The sequence below is a fragment of the Oncorhynchus mykiss genome, chromosome 19 (genome assembly GCF_057628025.1).
Source record: "Oncorhynchus mykiss isolate SJ-2025 chromosome 19, ASM5762802v1, whole genome shotgun sequence".
Lineage (NCBI taxonomy): Eukaryota > Metazoa > Chordata > Actinopteri > Salmoniformes > Salmonidae > Oncorhynchus > Oncorhynchus mykiss.
Genome location: NC_143040.1, coordinates 46703498 through 46725881, shown reverse-complemented (window position 1 = coordinate 46725881; position 22384 = coordinate 46703498). Strand labels below are relative to the sequence as shown.

Genomic DNA, 22384 nt, shown 5'->3' with positions numbered 1-22384 from the left:
CCTCAGATTGAATTCTGAGGAGTGAGGGTTGCAAAGGAAGGGTATTGTTGATGTAGACACACACACACATGCATACACACACACACACATGCATACACACACACACACACACACACACATATTTAGACATATTGTTGTTATGTATCAAGTAAATATGTCATCTCTTTCGGGTGGACTTTACACACACTCGAAGGCATATAGGGGTGTGTGCACAGTGTGCAGATTCATTCATTCAGACACACACACACAGACACACACACAAGCATGACGTTCAAAGCTGAACAGCTCAGCAGGGCAAGACAGCAACACCCTTCCTCCCTCCGTCCCTCACTTCATCATTTATTCACCAACACAGCAAGCTGTGGCCAGCACATCCTATAGAGTAAACATTTATTCTCAGCATTCTTCAATTTCCCCCACAAAGCTCTTTTCAACCTCTGTGAATGGCCCTTTACACAATACGACAGCCATCTTGGTCCCACTTTGTGATCCAGTCCAATAGTGCTGATTGAGGAAGGTCTGGGTAACACGATGCATGCCTGGTTGGACACTATCTCTATCCTATGTACAGTATGTATGGACGCATGTACTGTAACAGATGGTGGTAGGGGGAGGGAGGGTTCGAGGGAATCTGTCGACCTGTGAAGACCTTGAGGCACTGGAGGTCAGTAGCGGCTAGTAATCAAATTCAAATAACATAGTAAAAATGTCGCAGTGCAGAAAATGAACTGCTCTGATCCAAATAACTTGGTTAAAACAGGTCTAAGTAATGTTGTTGTTTTGTTTTCCTCCACTAATAGGAAAACATAGCGAGGTGAAAACAATATAATGGAGCTCCACCAGGGCGTTGCTTCCCAGCAAGTACATTTGGTTCCTTGGAATTTGTGGGAACGCACAGTATGTTTTTGGTTTCACATTGGTTGTGGGAATGAAACTATACCTTTCCTGACTAGGTAAATTAAATGATTTTTTTTACATTCTGAGAACAGAAATGACAATTTCACCTGTTCTGGGAACATTTATATTTAGGTTGCAGGGAGGTTCTGAGAACATTTTACTCTGGTTTCTTGAAAGTTTTCATGGGAGGTTTATTAACGCTCTGAGAACAGAAATTACAGGTTATTTGGAGGTTTTTGAATAACTTCCTTAAAACTTTTACTGAATTTTGAAATATTTATTTTAATAGCACTACTAGCTTATTTGGGGTTAACACAGATAGGACACATGGAATTGAATTGGCCATTAATCATGCAAACACATGTATTTTTTACACAGGTATCGGTGAGAGTCGAACCTATAATCTTCTGTTTTCTATCCATGGAATAGTCCACCGCACCACCAGGACGCATGCCGTGTTTTTTTACGCAAGCAAAACAGACCCCATTTCAAAGGAAACAACCCCTCATTAAGATCAGGTGTGTGGCCAATGATTGGGCACACCAACACACCAGAACACACTTAACAAGACAGTTTTGTTGATGCTGAGAACGGAATGTGTGTTTTAAAATAACATTCTTAGAACGCTCTCCCAACTTTACTAACGTTTTCTTGTGGTTTTTATGGAACGTTTTTTTTTAACGTTCTCTGAACAATTTGAGAACATGACTTTAAATAGAACCATGAGGAAGGAAACCCGTAGGAAACGTCATGCTAAAGTACGGAAATTCCCACACAAGAACATTGGTTCTTAATGTTCTCTGAACTATTTGAGAACATTCTCAATGTCAAACCAGTTGGAGAACGTTCCTAGAACATTAACAAAATTGCAATTAAATGTAACCATGTTTGAACTTTTAGGAAATACCAAGAAAATATATTTTTTTGTCAAGTTCCTTAAATGTGCTGATTATGTTCCAAAGTGAAGAAACTATCCTTCACCATTCACAGAAAGCTGTGAGAAGGTTGTATGCAAAATAACGATAGGACAATCACGCCAAGCTCTAAGAAACATATGGTTCTCAGAACGTTATGTTCTAGCTGGGTTCCACCTAACCACTTTCCTTCCCATGAGTGCAGAGTGATGACCAAGGTACCAACCTGCAGAGGCAGCATAAGAGCAAGTCTGATGCATAGAGAACATAACAAAGTGGTTTACAGCAAGGTAAAAACAGTGTCACTGTCAGTAATAGCCTTCATAGGGGATTCAATTGCATGACAACAGACTACATTTAACTTGCTAGGAATGTGGATCTGGACATGGCAAGTTCAACTAGGGCTATTGCAGTGACCGTATTACCACCACACCGGCAGTCATGAGTCATGACCGCAGTGAAATTCTACGTGACCGCTGAGTCACAGTATTCTCCTTTTATGCACTTTTTACATGCTTTAGTAGTACCCAACTTGATAAATACCATCAGGTCATAATGGCCTGGTACTCAAGGCTCTATTGTCCTTCTAACCACTCTGACAGCAATGCAAATGGAATCGAAAGTCAAATCAAACACTTATCATCAAAACAGTAGGCCTATCGTACTTTTAAAACTCACCTCACTGTGATTCATCAATTTGAAGAAAAAAGTTCAACAGCAGGTTGAAACTGAGTATTAAACATGTTTGTTGTGGATGTTGTTTCAAAGCCTTACACAACGAAATGGACTCCGCTTTCTAAGGTGATGATTAATTCAAAATTCTCATACGCATATTAGAGCTTATGCATAGGCTTATGAGCCCAAGCCCGAAAGAAAAACCTGAATTCAAGTTATGATTGTCCCATTATACAATACATAGCCTACAGCATATTATTCATGGCAGAAAAACATAAAACAAAACTGATTTAAGACGTCTTTGGTACATAATTGGGCTGGCTAGCCTATACTCCAAAATTAAACAAATGGATTGTATTATTATGCATACTGGATGGACTATGCTGCAAAATGTCTATACACGAGTCTGGGAGAAAACGTATATAGCCCTAGGCCATGCTGTTGGTTCCTTGATTGTGCAGGGGGCTTGCAGAGTTAACCTACAATTATAGTGAATTTGTATTTGATTTTGGATAGCCTAGTAATAATGATTTGATTTATATTTTCAAAATTAATTGGGTGACACATTACCTTTAGCTATACAGAATATCTCACCACCATGCGTTTCCATCTACTCTCTCTCCTTTATTCCTTTCTCAAGTGCGCAGAGGGGCTGTCAACAGTTTAGTGAAATGTGTTTTGTGGCGAAAATATGTTACTATCGATGTTCCAATACAGATTTCACTTGGTTTCCCAAATGAAGCACTGGGTAGCTGCAGGAACAAGGTTGGAGAGCCCATGGCATACAGAGTTAGGTCAAAATATCAGTTTGAAATAAGTGTTGTTAGATTTATTTCTAAGCTGCTCGTGTTAAGCACATGGTCCACTATAAAACCAAAGTATTTTTCAAAATGGACAGGCAGGAAAGTGAGTGCATACAGATGCCATGTGTTTTTCCCCTGCCCCTGTTCTTGCCCATTAGATATGGGCTGTTGTAAATCAAAACAAATTTGACATATTAGTAATGACTTTCTCAAATCATCAGAAGCCTATAGTCGCATCAGACAGCCGATATGCTGTATGTTTCGATTTCTAAGACATTCTAAGGTTTCGAATGATCACTTTTACGCACAACATAGCCACTTCATATGCACACTCGCTCTGTAATGGGAAAAATATCCTATCTGTTTTATCAAAGTTTAATTATATTCTTCTTCCTAAAAAATCATATAAAATAAAATAATGGTATGGGACTTGTAAACATACACTACATGACCAAAACTATGTGGACAGCTGCTCATACATATCGCTCCAAAATCATGGGCTTTAATATGGAGTTGATCCCCCTCTGGTGCTATAACAGCCCCTACTCTTCTGGGAAGGCTTTCCACTACATGTTGGAACATTGCTGCAGGGACTTCCACTCATCCACAAGAGCATTAGTGAGGTCGGGCAATGATTTTGGGTGATTAGGCCTGGCTCGCAGTCGGTGTTCCAATTCATCCCAAAAGGTGTTCAATGGGGTTGAGGTCAGGGATCTGTTCAGGCCAGTCAAGTTCTTTCACACCGATCTCAATAAACCATTTTTGTATGGACCTCGCTTTGTGCACGGGGGCATTGTCATGCTGAAACAGGAAAGGGCCTTCCTCAAACTGTTACCACAAAGTTGGAAGCACAGAACCGTCTAGAATGTCATTGTATGCTGTAGCGTTTAGATTTCCCATCACTGGAATTAAGGGGCCTAGTCCGAACCATTAAATACTGCCCCAGACCATTATTCCTTCTTCACCAAACTTTACAGTTGGCACTATGCATTGGGGTAGGTAGCAAATGGCGCCGGAAGAAATGGCAGCAGTTTTACGGGCGCCCAACCAATTGTGCTATTATGTTGTTTTTTTTGCGTTATTTGTAACTTATTTTGTACATAATGTTTCTGCAACCGTATTTTACGGCAAAAAATAGCTTCTGGATATCAGGACAGCGATCACTCACCTCGGATTAGACTAAGAGCTTCTGGATATCAGGACAGCGATCACTCACCTCAGATTAGACAAAGAGCTTCTGGATATCAGGACAGCGATCACTCACCTCAGATTAGACAAAGAGCTTCTGGATATCAGGACAGCGATCACTCACCTCAGATTAGACAAAGAGCTTCTGGATATCAGGACAGCGATCACTCACCTCAGATTAGACAAAGAGCTTCTGGATATCAGGACAGCGATCACTCACCTCGGATTAGACAAAGAGCTGCTGGATATCAGGACAGCGATCACTCACCTCGGATTAGACCGCAAAAAATTATTCAACAAACAAGACATTTGGGGGGGGGGGGGGTCTGTGCTTATTTGTAAACAACAACTGGTGCACGAAATCTAAGGAAGTCTCTAGATTTTGCTCGCCTGAAGTAGAGTATATTGTGATAAATTGCAGGCCACACTACTTGCCTAGAGAGTTTTCAGCTATACTTTTTGTGGCTGTTTATTTACCACCACAGACAGATGCTGGCACTAAGACAACACTCAGTCAGCCCTCCAATTGGTAAATTCGACCACAACTCTATCCTCCTGATTCCTGCTTACAAGCAAAAATTAAAGCAGGAAGCACCAGTGACTCGGTCTATAAAAAAAGTGGTCAGATGAAGCAGATGCTAAACTACAGGACTGTTTTGCTATCACAGACTATAACATGTTCTGGGATTCTTCTGATGGCATTGAGGAGTACACCACATCAGTCACTGGCTTTATCAATAAGTGCATTGAGGACGTCGTCCCCACATACCCCCACATACCACGTATATACCCCAACCAGAAGCCATGGATTACAGGCAACATTCGCACTGAGCTAAAGGGTAGAGCTGCCTCTTTCAAGGTGCGGGACTCTAACCCGGAAGCTTACAAGAAATCCTGCGACGCTTGTCTTATGTGGCAGGGCTTGCAAACTATTACAGACTACAAAGGGAAGCACGGGTTGCATCACTGCCTGGTACGGCAATTGCTCAGCCTCTGACTGCAAGGCACAACAGAGGGTAGTGCGTAGGGCCCAGTACATCACTGGGGCTAAGCTGCCTGCCATCCAGGACCTCTACACCAGGCGTTGTCAGAGGAAGGCCCTAAAAATTGTCAAAGACCCCAGCCACCCCAGTCATAGACTGTTCTCTCTACTACCACATGGCAAGCGGTACCAGAGTGCCAAGTCTAGTACAAAAAGGCTTCTCAGCAGTTTTTACCCCCAAGCCATAAGACTCCTGAACAGGTAATCAAATGGCTACCCGGACTATTTACGTTATGTGCCCCCCCAACCCCTCTTTCACGTTGCTGCTACTCTCTGTGTATCATATATGCACAGTCACTTTAACTATACATTCATGTACATGCTACTTCAATTGGGCCGACCAACCAGTGCTCCCGCACATTGGCTAACCGGGCTATCTGCATTGTGTCCCACCACCCACCACCCGCTACTCTCTGTTCATCATATATGCACAGTCACTTTAACCATATCTACATGTACATACTACCTCAATCAGCCTGACTAACCAGTGTCTGTATGTAGCCTCGCTACTGTATATAGCCTGTCTTTTTACTGTTGTTTTATTTCTTTACCTACCTATTGTTCACCTAATACATTTTTACAGCCTGTAAGTAAGCATTTCACTGTAAGGTACACCTGTTGTATTCGGCGCACGTGACAAATAAACTTTGATTTGATTCTCCTTGTATCCGTCAAACCCAGATTAGTCCGTCGGACTGCCTGATGGTGAAGCGTGATTCATCACTCCATAGAACTTGTTTCCAATGTTCCAGAGTCCGGTAATGGCGAGATTTACGACACTTGGCATTGCGCATTGTGATCTTAAGCTTGTGTGCGGCTGCTCGACCATGGATACCCATTTCATGAAGCTCCCGACTAACAGTTATTGTGCTGACATTGCTTCCAAAGGCAGTTTGGAACTCAGTAGTGAGTGTTGCAAATGAGGACAGACCATTTTTACGCACTATGCGCTTCAGCACTTGACGGTCTTGTTCTGTGAGCTTGTGTGGCCTACCACTTTGCGGCTGAGCCGTTGTTGCTCCTAGAAGTTTCCACTTCACAATAACAGCACTTACAGCTGACCGGGGCAGCTCTAGCAGGGCAGAAAGTTGACAAACTGACCTGTTAGAAAGGTGGCTTCCTATGACGGTGCCAAATTGAACGTCACTGAGCTTTTCAATAAGGACATTCTACTTCCAATGTTTTGTCTATGGAGATTGCATGCCTGTGTGTTCGATTTTATATACCTGTCAGCAACGGGTTTGGCTGAAATAGCTGAATCCACTAATTTGAAGGGGTGTCCACATACTTTTGTATACATAGTGTATCTTGTCAGCTAAATGAACAAGCCTACAGCCTATGGCATGGAGCATAGGCAGAAAACAAAGGCTTACATCAGGTTAACTCATATTCTGTTCACCTGAAATACATTTTCTTCATATGATAAAGTTTCTTTATACCTGCCTAAAATAAATAATGGATGTGTTGTGATGGTGTATATTAAATTGATTTATTCGCCTTTTTAAAATGTAGTCTATGCATTTTTGTTAATTAACGGTCAATAACCGTGAGACACTCAGTCTTTTTCATGACAATAACTGACTGACAAAATGTCATGGCCGCCCCAGCCCTACTCACCGCTATACACACAGACACATGCACACACACACACACACACACACACACACACACACACACACACACATCACACAAGGTGCCCAGTGTCGGGCATAAAGAGGTTCCCATGACAATATGGATATGACTCCCCTGTCATGAAATTATACAGTCTTTCTTCACCTCTCTATATTTAGCCAGGATCTTGACCTCATACACTTTACAAATCAATTACCTCCTCCCACAATGAGTTGTAGCCACGGAAACGAATGGTATTCATATGTTTGGCATGTTTTTTTCAAACGCAAGAGGAATTAAAGCAACGGAAACATCATTAGCATTCAATTGACGTCAATAGACCTCATCGAGGCATTTTCATTGGCCATTACGGCCTGTAGACAGGGAGGATGGAGAGAGTGTCAAGGTTTAGGATCGTATGTACTCACGTGGTTGTTGACGTTGTAGAAGTAAAAAAAATATCGTCTTGCACGTGCGTCGTTGTGAAATAGAACAATGTATTTGTTTGAATGACATTTGTTTAATATGGGAGGTTTAATTAGGGAAGCTTTTAGTATGTCTGAGAACAAGGCTCGCCATGGCAACCCATGTCAGAATAGAACAAAAAAGAAACTCTTCTTCATTTTTGAGAACACGTGCTATGCTATTTTTAGACCAAATTATTAATGATTCAAATGAGATGATGTTCATGCGAAAGTTTTTCATCTTCCCAATATAGCTTGTACTTCAAGTGTGGTGTTGTAAGACATTATCTTGATTGTGTATGATGTTTTGAATATTTGTTTCATAACTCCTTTTACTGTGTGTTTACAGTATTCAGCATTACTGTATTAGAGTGAATCTCATCCTTAGACTCGTCATGCTTTTATACAGTATTTACATGATTCATTATAAAAGTGAAACACCTGAATTTGACAGAATTTGAATAGACAGTGGAAGACAGGATGGATTTGAACAGAATAAAAGATACATTTGAACAGAAGACTATAGAATAATAGAATGCCTACATGGCACTGCTGAGGGACCTCTCACTGCACTGTGCAGTAGAATACCATCCAACAGAAGAGAAGCCATTTCCTCTAGGAGACCATCCATTTCTGCCAGACTGGCCGCCATGCCCTGATTCCCTGGCCGAGATAGACTTGTCACCATCTGAGTGTCCAGCCAGCCACAGCCTGAGGCCTCTTAGCAGGGAGAGGAGAGGCGACCCAAGATGCATCTGCTGCCAGGCCTACACAGTCGGACAAGCATCAGAGGTACTGAACAGAACAAAGATCCCCACATCCCACCCAAGAATAATGACCAAATCTGGGGTTTTCATATTGAACTATCAATTCCAGTGGAATGCGTAGCAAATCAAGACGGTGGAATGTTACGAAAACATGGGAATCAGCAACTCCATGTCCAGTGATGGAGAAATAAAGAGAAGGAGGTGAGGGGAATAGTACGGTACATGTAGCTGGGCTTGATGGTTAATGGCTCCGTCACTATTCTGTCAATGTTTTCATTAGCTATGGTAAATTGGACATTTTACTGCATCGTTCATGATGGTACAAGTGTTTCATAATTCTACTGTCATTTAGAGATAACGTCGTGGGGAAGAACTTTAAAAGTTTAAGGGTGAACTTCTTAACTTCAATGACACCAGGGACTAAAAATAAAATATCTGTCTGGGAAGCTGTAAGTGGGTTGGTGGGTGGGGAGGATGGAGGTTAAATGAGTCTGGGGCAAGAGATGTTCCAGAAAGCCATGAGTAAACCCCTCATAAGATGACTAAAACCCTCAGTAGCAGCACCTCTGTTCAGGGTGTGTCATGGCCCCTGAGTCACCCACCATCCAGGCCACCCCTGGGCCAATGGACAGGGACTTGCCCAGGCAATGTCTCCTTGCCTGGGTAGAACCACAGAGTCCTCCCCTCTTATCTTCTACTCCCACATCCTCTAACCCCCGACCTTGACTTGTCATTTATGCAAGAGGGGATGAATGTTTCGTTAAGTGCATTGTGACAGTGTCGCTCACAGCTTGATGGAGACTGTGTCCCCCAGTTCATAGTGTACCAAGCTAACATGTGATGTACAGTACAGTGAACATCCAAGAAAGTAATTTAGGTTGTGCCAAGTTGTCTCAGGCCCAGGGGCCAGTGTACCATAAGGGGACTGAGGGGCAGTACAGAGAGAGTCAGGCCCAGGGGCCAGTGTACCATAAGGGGACTGATGGGCAGTACAGAGAGAGTCAGGCCCAGGGGCCAGTGTACCATAAGGGGACTGAGGGGCAGTACAGAGAGAGTCAGGCCCAGGGGCCAGTGTACCATAAGGGGACTGAGGGGCAGTACAGCGAGAGTCAGGCCCAGGGGCCAGTGTACCATAAGGGGACTGAGGGGCAGTACAGAGAGAGTCAGGTCCAGGGGCCAGTGTACCATAAGGGGACTGAGGGGCAGTACAGAGAGAGTCAGGTCCAGGGGCCAGTGTACCATAAGGGGACTGAGGGGCAGTACAGAGAGAGTCAGGCCCAGGGGCCAGTGTACCATAAGGGGACTGAGGGGCAGTACAGAGAGAGTCTGGCCATGGGTGGGAGAGAAACGGGACAATCCAAACCTCCCATCCCAATACTATAATAACACCATCCCAATTAAAGATACATCTGAACAGAAGAATTTCAAATAATACATGGCACTGCTGAGGGACCTCTCACTGCGCTGTGCAGTAGAAAACCATCCAACAGAAGAGAAACCTCCCATCCCAATACTATAATAACACCATCCCAATTCTCTCTGGGTCACATGCAGGTCTCCTGCTTCATTTGATCCAAGCACACACGGTGTGTTGTAGCATGATGTCAAATTGATGCGCATATGAGAATCATTACCTTATTATAGGGTCCTTTTACCTTGTTTTCTTTTTTTGTCTTACCTGATTTGAAGAAAGGTGTCTAAAGTACCATGTGCTCTATATCTCTCTGTGTGCAGAAGAAGGAGAATCTGCACTATCCGCTCAGTGTGCAGCAGGCAGCAGTTCTCTCCAGGCAGGGTGTGCGACTCTGTGTCTCTGCAGCCTGTGGGGGAAGCCTCGTCCTGGGATTGATCTGCTGTAGACTTGAGTGGTGGAGGGAGGGACACCCTGGATCTCTGCCACATGCCCCCACCATGTTGTCACCCTTAGTGGTCAGAAGGAAAAGTCACGGCACCCCCTCAACCAGCAGCTCAGCTCCTCCTCGACCTTGAGCGATCGATGCGGTGGTTTTATGAAGGATGGCCCCAAGGGCTCTGACCAGGGGGTGGGCGTGAGCTCCGACACGGACATGCCAAAGCCCCCCCTCCCTCCTAGAGATGAATTATTCCATTTAAAATAACCAATTTAAAATAATCTATTTCTACACTACAAATCTCTAATCATATGTGCAATGCAGGAGCAGGCGCTGGAAAGTTTTGTCCATTAGGGTCTCTCTCTTTCCGTGTGATGCCAGTACTGGATTCATCAGTCTCCACTCTGCCCTCAGAACTTATAGAGTCATTCGATATCAATAAAGCCTATTGAAAAATTACCCCAAAGAATGCAATCTGCAAAACACGACCTATAAAGTTGGTGCTGGGATCCATATACAGGATGAATGGTTCTTAATGTCGGCAGTACACTCCTATATCAACCAGCATTGTGTTATTTAGGAACAACATAGACTAATCTATAAACAAAGCTTTGCATTCTATTTCTGCTTCAATTAGATTCTCCCGGGATAAAGAAAAGGCAGATTTTTTTTTTTTAAACCCATGGTGGGGGTAGAACTGTTCAGTCCAAGCTGAGATGTAGTCATAAAACTGTGTGCTGAGAGATAGAAGCTGACATTTCAGGATAACCTTGTAATAAAGTATGATGTGACGACACTCCTGACAGAAGATTGGGTCGTTGGGTTTTCAGCATGATTGTGTCCAGAGGAGAGGTGGATATTTCTTAAACGGTGGGGTGGTGGGGACCTGTAGCCCTTCATCAGGATGATGCCCTGCGTTCCAGGCCCTGTGAAGGAATGCCCTGCATGTTCCACAGGGAAATGTCATCCCGCACAGGGACCTTACTTGTCAGAAAGATTACATAGATTCCTGAGATTTTATTTACCAGTCTGATATCACCAACTGTATCTTCACTTGGTGCTTGGAAGGTGTCTGTATTCTAAAAAGTATGTTCAGTGCAGGTCCGAATCCAGGGCACAAATGCTCTGTTTCTTCATCTTATTTTCTTGTTTACGTAAAAATAGATATTCAGAAAGTATCCAACCTGTCTTGATTCAATCTTATTTTCCGTAGCCGTATGAATTACCTGGAACCTAATCCTAAACATGGCCATTGATTTGTAACAGCCTGCTAATCCACTTACTGTACGGTCTCTATTTCAAGCAGTCTTTAGCTCTAGATGCGTATCTTCATCTTTAATCACATTAAACCCCACCTCTTTACGTGTATTATCTCTTATCAACACATCTCTTATCTTTGCAGGTGTACACCTCAGGGTGCCAGGAAGAATATGAAAACAATACAATCACACCCAGCTAGGCTCCTGTGGTAATGCATTAGGATCTATATCTGGCGCCATGGGACCAGAATGAGAAGACAGCTGGGTACCGGCTTTAAACAAGGTTTAGACAAAACTGGTATTCTTGTCTCTCCCATTCTTTTTTTATGTCCCAGATGTGAAATGAAAATTCATTCTTCAGGCTATTTGATGGAGAATCATGTAGAGGAGTGACAATCGTCAATCCTTTAGTCAAAGCTGTTATTTGCCGGTTGGCGTCTCCAGAAAGACCGCCTTATGTGATCTTGAGATTATTTCTTAATAAGGGCCAAAGGACCACCACATCCCCATCCCACAAGAATGTCTGCAGCTAATTAGCCGTAGCATAATGGGTTTTGAGAGCAACTTTCAAAACCTGTAGCTACAGTACATGCTTCCAACTTTACAATTTCCAATCATATCCAAGTACATTCGGAGGCCTTGAACATCTTCTTCTCCTGTCTGACTCATAGTCTCTTTTCTCCATCTCTCCTCCTGTCCTCCCTTGCTGCACCTGCACTGTGTTATGCTATAAGCCTCAGAGCCTGTGTGCTGATCTTAGCTGACAGCGCCAGCCAGCTTCTCTGTGTGTACGCGTGACACCCTCCATTCTCTCCCTGTCAGTGCTAGCTCTGAGAAGCTGATGTTGTGGAGAACATTTGATGCCTGCTTCGTTAAAAAAAAGACTCTGTCTCCTCAGCTAGTCTCAGGATTTTCTTTAAGCTTTTTTATAGCCTCGCCCTAAGTTTGTGAGTCTTGGAGGCTTCTATGGCATATCTGTCACCATCACTGTTTCTAAGATGAGGGTTGGAGTGAGTGATAAAGGGAGGGAGGGGTATATATATTTAGCTCTGAATTCTATGCCTGCTGCATGACTCGCCCATCTCTCTCTATCCCCAGCAGAAATTATTTATTTTTTGAGTAGAGAAAGTGAAGTTTGCGTCCCTCTCATTTATCCGCACTGCAGCAGGGAGGGAGGCTGAGGCTTAATGTGTGGCGCTCTGTTCACTTTTGATATATTGATCTGGTTGAGGCCGCTCCTCTCCGAGCCGCACCTGAAATAGCACTGTCAGAGAGATGCTGCCGGGGGAAAAGAGAGAATCACAAAGTGGGGACATGTTCTTTCCAGGGGACTAATGGAAAACAATGGGACGCTAAGTCGGTCTTGAAACCGCACCTCTGTCCTGTCTCTCTCCCTCCCTTTTCTATCTCTCCCTCTCTCTCCACCTCTACATCTTTATATCTCTCTCTCCCTCTCTCTCTACTTACAGAGAGGCCACGTGAGGAGGAAAGGAGAGAAGAGGCATCTCCCGGTCCAGTACAGAGGAAGAACACGGTGACCTTGCTGTAGAAAGAAACCTTTACCTTTCATCTCTTGGGACCCCGTATTACACACTGCTGCTGCCTGGGCTTATGTAAAACTCTGGGCCTTCTCTTTAAATACACAGAATCCACCATAAATCAAACTGAAGAACAGTGGGGGGTTTTTCATTACCTAGTCTGAGGTTATTAATGTTGCGTGCTGAGAGAGCTGAAACGGACAAAGCCAAGTGTCTGTGTTATCCAGGAGGGTGCACTGCCCTGTATTTAAGACACTAATCCTGGGCGGCTCTGCGCAGTCGCAGCTATAGAGCTGCTGCAGCGGTGTGTGTGTAGTGTGTGTAAGCACGCGTAGAATGTCCACTGGTTTTCACGTCTCAAAAAGAAAGGAAACACCAACAGCCTATTTCATCTGGAAACAATGCAATGTTCATAATCCCCATATTTCTGACATGGAATGATTTAAAATGCGGGCCAAGAGAAATGAAGGAAAAAAGAAAGCTCTGTGTTATGCAAACCCCCAACATAGTCCGTAAGGAAAAGAGAAAGCTCTGTGTTATGCAAACCCCCAACATAGTCCGTAAGGAAAAGAGAAAGCTCTGTGTTATGCAAACCCCCAACATAGTCCGTAAGGAAAAGAGAAAGCTCTGTGTTATGCAAACCCCCAACATAGTCCGTAAGGAAAAGAGAAAGAAAAGAAGCTATTGAGAAGAAGCTATTGAAGCATGATAGTCCTGACAGTCAGAGTCAGACACATGATGGAGACTTCAATAGAGACTGGTGTCTGGACAGAGCAGGCAGAGGACGTGAATGCTGTGGGTAATGTATTTGGTTTCATACATGGTCAGAGAAAGTCAGCAATACAGACCAGGGGAGCTGTGGTCCGTTGTTTGATGGCATCTGCATGTAGGCTTAAGGCTGTCTGTGAAGTGAGGTTCCTTACCCCTATTAGCATCCATTCTGAGATATGCCACTGCTGTAAGAGCTTCTGTTAGCGCAGGGTGGCAATATTGGAGCCTCTTTACCCCCCCTCCCGTGTCTGTACAGTGTTCTCCCCTCAATGTGGAGTTCTGATTCTCATTTAGGCAAAAGACCGTGACTCTGCCCTCTCTCCTCTGTGACCGGGAAACCGATAAGGGAGGAGAGTGTCCATGTGTTAGTAGATGAATGAAGGAGTCTGCTCCCCTTTTTCATTACCTACTTCTGCAGAGGATGCAGTATCCTTGCGGCTTCTAGCGCAGAAGTGTTTTACGTACTGCCACACCCCCTTTGAATTAGCACTTGTTTTTATAAAGGAGAAAAGAATGCGCACATTTAAAAATTATACACTATTTATCATTTATCTATAAAATGTGTTGCACAACTAACTACATTTGTTTTTAGCACTTCACACATTTATTTTACAATTCCACCCCGAGTGGAGGAGTCTCATTTTATAGAAGTGCATTTGTTTCCACGTTTCGTCATCGCCTCCTCTCCTCGATTATCTTTGACCTTTTTCAAAAGGACGAGATGACGGAGGAGTTCGCAAAACCAATTGAGAATCTCCCCATGTCTTTTACCCATATTGCCTGGCAGACACAGGGATAGGCTGGGAATGTGGAATGTAAAGTCATGAGCTGCTGTTGGCATTTTGGTTACATCAGCATTTTGACGTGCAACACTCTCTTCCTGTTTCACCAAGGAGAGAGAGAGGGACAGAGAAGGGGTATTAAGAAAGAAAGAAAGAAAGAAAGAAAGAAAGAAAGAAAGAAAGAAAGAGAGGGGGTTGCAGATTACAGGTGGAGAGTGACAGAGATGGGATGAAAAGATGGAAAATGCAGATAAAGAATATAAAGAGAGGCTGAGAAGATAGTGAAAGATCAAAATGGAGATGCGTATCAAGGGAAGGAAAAGAGGCAAACGGAAAGAGAGAGAATAGAGTGATGGGGATAAAGTGAGAGAATGGAGAGGTGGGGAGCTCTAATGCCTATAGGAGCCTAGGCGGTGTGATAAGACAGCTCAATACTGTGGTGTTTGATACACGCAACACAATCCAGAGAAGAGAGGAAATACTATCTAAATATTAACAGCTGTTTGTATTAGTGTATCCCTCCAGCGATTAGCTGAGCACACCATTGTAAACACTGTAAATAGCCTTTGCTTTACTGCTCTCATTGGCCCTCCAGGTTGAATTAATTACTGTTTGTGATATTTAGGTATGAAACCTTCTAACCATGTGACATTCACAGTAATCTTGTGTGCATGGACGCACACAAGCAAAGACTGCATACATTTACCCAGAGGAACGATGTACGGTAGACACACACACACTCACACACATGCACAAACACACAGACACGCACACACACGTGAGCAACTGCACACAAACAGATCTTTGTTGTCAACAGCATTGCAGATTCCTGCTCTAAATTTTGCAGTCTAAAGTTGTTTTCTTTATCAACATTTCAGGTGTTTAATGAGTACTCGTGATGGCTGGATGCAGCATCGTGATAGCCCACACTGCCTCTCCCCTTCGAACTCTAACCCAGGATAGGTGAAGATGATGAACCCCCCTCAGTGCTGCATCCACCTCCTCCCTGGAGAAATATTTCAGGGCAGGAAGAGGATTGGAGATCTTAAAGGGGTCTCATATCTCAGACGATCCTATTAAACATGTTCTGTTGGTTTCTCGGCCTCTCTGTGGTTTCACACCAGAATGTCATTTGTCTCACTAGCCAAGTGGTCAGTGCCAAAAATACAGCATCTGTAAAGCTAGTGGAATAACAGCATGGCCTCTCACTTTGACTGTTGGGAAGACCAGGGAGGTCGCTATCGACCGATAATAGTTGTGGAGAGCCGCGACCATATCATCTCTATATTGAAATATATTTCTTATGTATGTCATTGGTGATGGTGTAATATTTATATCTCTGTGTTTTTACAGTTGAATATGCCACGTGCAAATAGAATGTTAGTTGTTTTGTGCTGGCACATTCCCAGTTTAATCAAGGAGAATTTACGAGGTGTGTTTAAATCACACGGGATCTATCTGATATATGGCATCAGGCATGTAAATAAGTCCGTCCGTGTGTTTTCATCAGGCGATTTAGCCATTCACATTTCAGGAGGCTTCATACAGAAATCTGGATGTGTTTGTTATACATTTGCAACAGAAGCAGCCATATTTTTTTTACCAGCTTTCTAGAACTGTATGGCAGCAAAGAGGCTAGCAACACAACTTCTCAATCAAAATGATTTAACTGCGATTATTCTTATTTCTTATGTTAAATGATTTTGCTATTGAGGGGGGGGGGGGGGGGGAATGGAAAAAAAGAATAGCGAGAGAAATGTTTCTGTCCATCCAGGGATTAGAGACACAAGATATGTTTCCATCCAATTGGAGGTAGCTTTTCATGTGAATATTCTAAAATAGGCGTTAAAATGTTTTACCTTTTCCCACCAGAGGTGTGTTACCATCAAACAGACTTGTTGCAGATCAAATGCTGCACGGAATGATGTATTGCAAATTAAAAACACTTTTGGGCTTAAGTTTCCATGTACTGAATAAAAAGCAGAAGTTCAATGTGTTTCCATCACATTTTCAACTCTACTGATGTTTTTTTTCTCTCACAGAAATCTGGTTTTGGGGCATGCACTCTAGATCAGGGTTTTCCCAAACTCAGTCCTGGGGGCACATTTGTTTTTTTGCCCTAGCATTACACAGCTGATTCAAATAATCAGAGCTTCATGATGAGTTGATTATTTGAATCAGCTGTGTAGTGCTAGGGCAAAAAAAAAAAACTCCTCTGATCTAGATAACAGTTTACTGTTAAAGTTGACATGGTAGGTAATACAATTAGATACAGATAAGACAACTAATATATAAATGTCATTCAAATAATACCCTCAATGTTTATTGGAAATGTGCGTCAAGCTCATCACTATACGTCACTTAACCACCATGAAGTTCATCATCATTTATTTAATCTGCCAATGCTGTGCATTCAGAAAGTATTCAGACCCCTTGACTTTTTCCACATTTTGTTATGTTAAAGCCTTATTCTAATTTTGATTAAATAAAACCTTTTCCTCATCAATCTACACACAATATCCCATAATGACAAAGCAAAAAATATATATAAAACTTTTTGTTTTGGTGCAAATTTATACAAATTTTAAAACATAAATACCTTATTTACATAAGTATTCAGGCCCTTTGCTATGAGACTTGAAATTGAGCTCAGGTGCATCCTGTTACCATTGATCATTCTTGAGATGTTTCTACAACTTGATTGGAGTCCACCTGTGGTAAATTCAATTGATTGGTCATTAATTGGAAAGGCACACACCTGTCTACACAAGGTACCACAGTTGACAGTGCATGTCAGAGCAAAAACCAAGCCATGAGATCGACGGAATTATCCGTAGAGCTCCGAGACAGGATTGTGTCGAGGCACAGATCTGGGGAAGGATACCAAAACATTTCTGCAGCATTGAAAGTCCCCAAGAACACAACATTCTTAAATGGAAGAAGTTTGGAACCAGCAAGACTCTTCCTAGAGGTGGGCCGGGCGGCCTTCATGGTAGAGTGAACAGACAAAGACACACCTCACTAAAAGGAACATAACAGGCCGCTTGGAGTTAGCCAAAGGCACCTAAAGGATTCTCTGACCATGAGAAACCAGATTGATCCCTGGCCTGAATACCAAGGGTCACGTCTGGAGGAAACCAGGCACCGCTCATCACCTGGCCAATACCATCCCTATGGTGAAGCATGGTGATGTCAGCATCATGCTGTGGGGATGTTTTTCAGCAGCAGGGGCTGGGAGACTAGTCAGGATCAAGGGAAAGATGAACGGAGCAAAGCACAGAGAGATCCTTGATGAAAACCAGCTCCAGAGAGCTCAGGACCTCCGAATGGGGCGAAGGTTCACCTTCCAACAGGCCAATGACCCTAAGCACACAGCCAAGACAACGCAGGAGTGGCTTCGGGACAAGTCTCTGAATTTCCTTGAGTGGCCCAGCCAGAGCCCGGACTTGAACCCGATCTAACATTTCTAGAGAGACCTGAAAATAACTGTGCAGCGACACTCCCCATCCAGGTGTGCCAAGCTTCATACCCAAGAAGACTCGAGGCTGTCACTTCCAAAGGTGCCTCATCAAAGTACTGAGTAAATGGTCTGAATGCCTGTGTAAATGTGATATTTCAGTTTTTGCTTTGTCATTATGGGGTATTGTGTGTAGATTGATGAGGGGAAAACATATTTAATCCATTTTAGAATAAGGCTGTCACGTAACAAAATGTGGAAAAAGTAAAGGGGTCTGAATACTTTCCAAATGCACTTTAAACTTAAAGAGCAGCTGAACTCACCAGTTTTTTTTTCTGCTGCTCATTAAGAAAAATGAGATTTGCATCTTGTAGGGTGCAGTTCGATGTGGGTGTGTTCTGTTCACTATATCATACCCTGGCAGTTATTGTTATTTGTCCCTCTTGAGTCAAGGTAGCAATATTTCAACCTCAAAATACTCCGAATGAATCTAAGATAAAACATTACTGACGACGAGACGACCTACTGGGGGGAGGTTAAAGCCCTGGCGGAGTGGTGCCAGGAAAATAACCTCTCCCTTAATATTAAAAAAGGAGCTAATCGTGGACTACAGGAGACAGAGGAGGGAGCACGCCCCCGGTGGAGACGGTCAAAAGCTTCATGTTCCTTGGCGTACACATCACTGAGGACCTGAAATGGTCTCACCACACCGACACCATGGTGAAGAAGCTGCAACACCGCCTCTTCAACCTCAGGCAGCTGAAGAAATGCGGCATGGCCACTAAGACCCTCACAAACTTCTAAAGGTGCACCATTGAGATCATTCTGTCGGGTTCCATCACTACCTGGTACGACAACTGCACTGCCATCAAGGAGATGGTGGGTTCAGCCCAGCGCATCACTGGGGGCACTCTGCCTGCCCTCCAGGCCTTAAAGAAAGGCCAATAAGATCATTAAGGACCTCAGCCGGGATACTGAGAAACAGCTTCGATCACCAGGACATCAGACTGTTGAACAGCCATCACTAGTCAGCTACCTGCCTGGTACTCAGCCCTGGACCTTGAGATTAATGCCCCATGTATATAGTCATTGAACACACTGTTGTTTACTCACTGTGTATGTATAAACTGTATTCTCCACATAATCCTAATATACCTACTACTGTATATACCATTTTCTTTTCCAAATGATATGCTGTCTGTATACCAAGTATTTATGTTCTGGATTCTCACACATGCTCACTCTATATCTACTTTTGATTGACTTCTTGTTTAGATATTTTGTATTATTTGTGAGACATTCTACTGTACTGTTGGAGCTACACCTGCAAATCTGTGTAAGCGACCAATAAACCTTGATTTGAAATAAAGCACAAACTCCACACTGTTTAACAGTGCCAAAAATGTGGGATGCAAGTGTACATCCTCTGTTCTCATTTCCCCCAAAACAGTAGCAGACTTGTGATCACTATCAAACATCAGCAAGTGGCCACTTGATAAAGGGCTTTGGGGCTAAGTGTGCATTTAACATAACATTGGTGACGTGTTGTCTTATGTAAAAATTGTAAAAAATGATGTCTGAGGCGCTACATAATTGGATAGAGCGTAATTAGCAGCTGTTTCTCCGTGCATGCAATTCTTCCTAAGCATTACCATCCAGTGTTAGTGGGCATGAACAACATCAAACCCCAACCTTCACGTATCCAATGGATGTAGGAATGTAATGGCTTCCATAAAACTTGCAATCTCAGTTTTGGAAGATACTGTCTAGAATCAATGTTTCTGATTAATATCGATTAAGGCAATTTTCAACCAGTGAAGTTGTTTTTTTAAGTTCAGCTTAGTTTTACGTAGTTTATCGTCGCGTGAGTTTACTTCAACATGATGGTTCATTATATGAATATTTGGGCTTGTTACGTTCCCTAGTTTTTGTGTTTTGGGTTTGTATGTGTGTATTTCAGGATGGCTTCCTCGATTCTAAGCAGCTGATTTGTTGGCCCCCCTCCATGATTGGAGCTCTGAACCCTCCCTCTCGTCAGTGGAAACAGCTGTTATCCAGCTGGATAAAAGCCAGTGTTCCTTTGTCTGGAGGAGAGAGAGCTTCTTGGATGTCCTGTGGTGGTTGTTGCGCAGAAATAGTTTTGTTGAAAGTAGTTTGTAGCTGCTATTTCTGAGATATGTGTATGCCAAAAGGACTGTGTTTTTGATTATTGAAATGGTTCACTCTAATTTAGTAATTATTCTGTTTTATTTGTTCCCGAAGGGGAATGCACCTTGGGAGTGTTTAGGCAAGAGGCCTGCGGGCATAACCTGTAGTATTTACTGTCTATGTACACTAGGTAAGACCTGGGCGGACCAACCCCTGTATTTTGGTTAGCGCGCCAGGAGGTGCTAAAGGGTTAGGTAAGTAGTGGACAGGTTGGACAGGGGACTCAAAACTTTGACTTAATTTGCTTTGGTTCCGTCCAGCCCCTTTTCCCCACATTACCGTGTTAAGGAAATAAATTCCCTGTAAATGGTGATATTAACTACCTCCATCATCCTTACCTGCACCTACAATCACATACCTCTTTCACGCCATGGGGAGTTGAGTGTGGCGTTCCCTCCTCCAAGAGGTGTACGTAACCGCGCATAAAGGAGTTTCCACTGCAATTGTCGCATAATCTATTTTGCTGGCAAAAACATTATCCCAAAGCGTATTTTGTTTTGTCAAAAAAATGTACACGTTTGCTGTTTCCCTCAGACCTGTTGTGAGTTTTTATGTGTCAGGTAATTCATCTGCATGAATTGGTTGGATGGAAACCTGGTTATAGATGGAAATGATTAAGTCCTGTATGGAGTGAGAGCAGGCCGGACGTCAAAGCCTTGGACTGAGGGAGACTCCCAATTGAAGACTACTGTCCTGATGGATGCTGGGTAATAGATGTGGATGTTTCTGAGGTGTCAGCTGAATTCTTTATGGAATTATGCTCCATCTGTAGGACGTCACAGCAGATCTGTTATGTCATGTACGGATGCAGCGAACATTTCCAGGCTTGTCGCACCCTGACCTCTAAAAACGCCTGCTTCAGTGGGATAACCTGTCATCCCACATGGCCAGCGCATTCGGAATTAGGACCGAGTCAACCCCACCCATTTCTGTTCTGCTGAGAGAGTCCCTGCAGTGATTCAAACACATTATCAGCAATACCAGCCACTTTGAACTTGGATGGATGTCTATATTATATCCCATTATCCCACACAAGACATTACCTCAGTAACATTTCTATAATTCAAATACTTTAAGTTGTGGCTGTATTCTACTTATTTGTATTAGGTAGCTGGTGTAATAGGTTGGTTTGAGGAAAGGTAGAGGTAATGGTGTGTGATTCTAATGAGGGATCAGGCCAGGTGTGTTGGGGTAAGTCTGCTACATTCTAATGGCCTTTTCTTACCCACCACCTTCCCCTCTTCTCCTCCTCTCATTCTCTGTTGCAGTGCATTATGTGTGGGCTTTGATCTTTCACTGGCTAGCAACTCGTGTGAGGGTGGCGAGAAAGCTCATTAACTGTGTGTTTGGCTCGTCTTTGGATGACAGGAACATCCCCCTAATTAACTTAGTCATTACTATGGTCTGTTGTGGAGGTGAGTATCATGGTGTCCTGGCGGTTCTACATACAGTACAGACAACGGCATGGTGATCACTATTTGCGTATGCAGGTTTACTTAATTTTGCTGAATAAGCAAACTGTTCAGATTGCTGTGCCTTTTGCGCATGCAGTAGTGCAGTCTCTCCCTTTGGGCTGGTGCTGGTATTTTGTTTCAGTGCTGCATGGGACACTACCTGCAGAACTGTGATGTGTGGAAGTGCGTAAGAGAGGCTCCCACGGCGCATGAAGGGGTGACATCCTACCTTAATTATCACCTGCTCATCCTTCCGCCTCCATCCGTCCCAGGGGTGACATCCTGCCTTAATTATCACCTGCTCGTCCTTCTGCCTCCATCCGTCCCAGAGGTGACATCCTGCCTTAATTTATCACCTGCTCGTCCTTCTGCCTCCATCCGTCCCAGAGGTGACATCCTGCCTTAATTTATCACCTGCTCGTCCTTCTGCCTCCATCCGTCCCAGAGGTGACATCCTGCCCTAATTATCACCTGCTCGTCCTTCTGCCTCCATCCGTCCCAGAGGTAACATCCTGCCTTAATTATCACCTGCTCGTCCTTCTGCCTCCATCCGTCCCAGGGGTGACATCCTGCCTTAATTATCACCTGCTCGTCCTTCTGCCTCCATCGGCCCCATGGAGCTGGCCCCATGGAGCTGGCCCCATGGAGCTGGTCCCATGGAGCTGGTCCCATGGAGCTAGGTGAGTCACTTACCTAGGTGGAGG

The 22384-nt window shown here is 43.5% G+C and overlaps 1 protein-coding gene across 2 annotated transcripts in view; it reads left to right on the top strand.

Annotated features, from left to right (window-relative positions):
* Positions 1–16568, top strand: part of stxbp6 (syntaxin binding protein 6 (amisyn)) — a 156915-nt gene extending 140347 nt beyond the window's left edge. The window contains exon 6 of one of the 2 annotated variants that reach the window (XM_090209607.1): positions 12940–16568. In XM_090209607.1, the coding sequence (XP_090065733.1) occupies positions 12940–13008 (69 nt within the window). In that variant the 3' untranslated portion in view covers positions 13009–16568. The remainder of the gene's footprint in view (positions 1–12939) is intronic. The other variant, XM_090209606.1, reaches the window with a different exon arrangement.
* The last annotated feature ends 5816 nt before the right edge of the window (positions 16569–22384 follow it).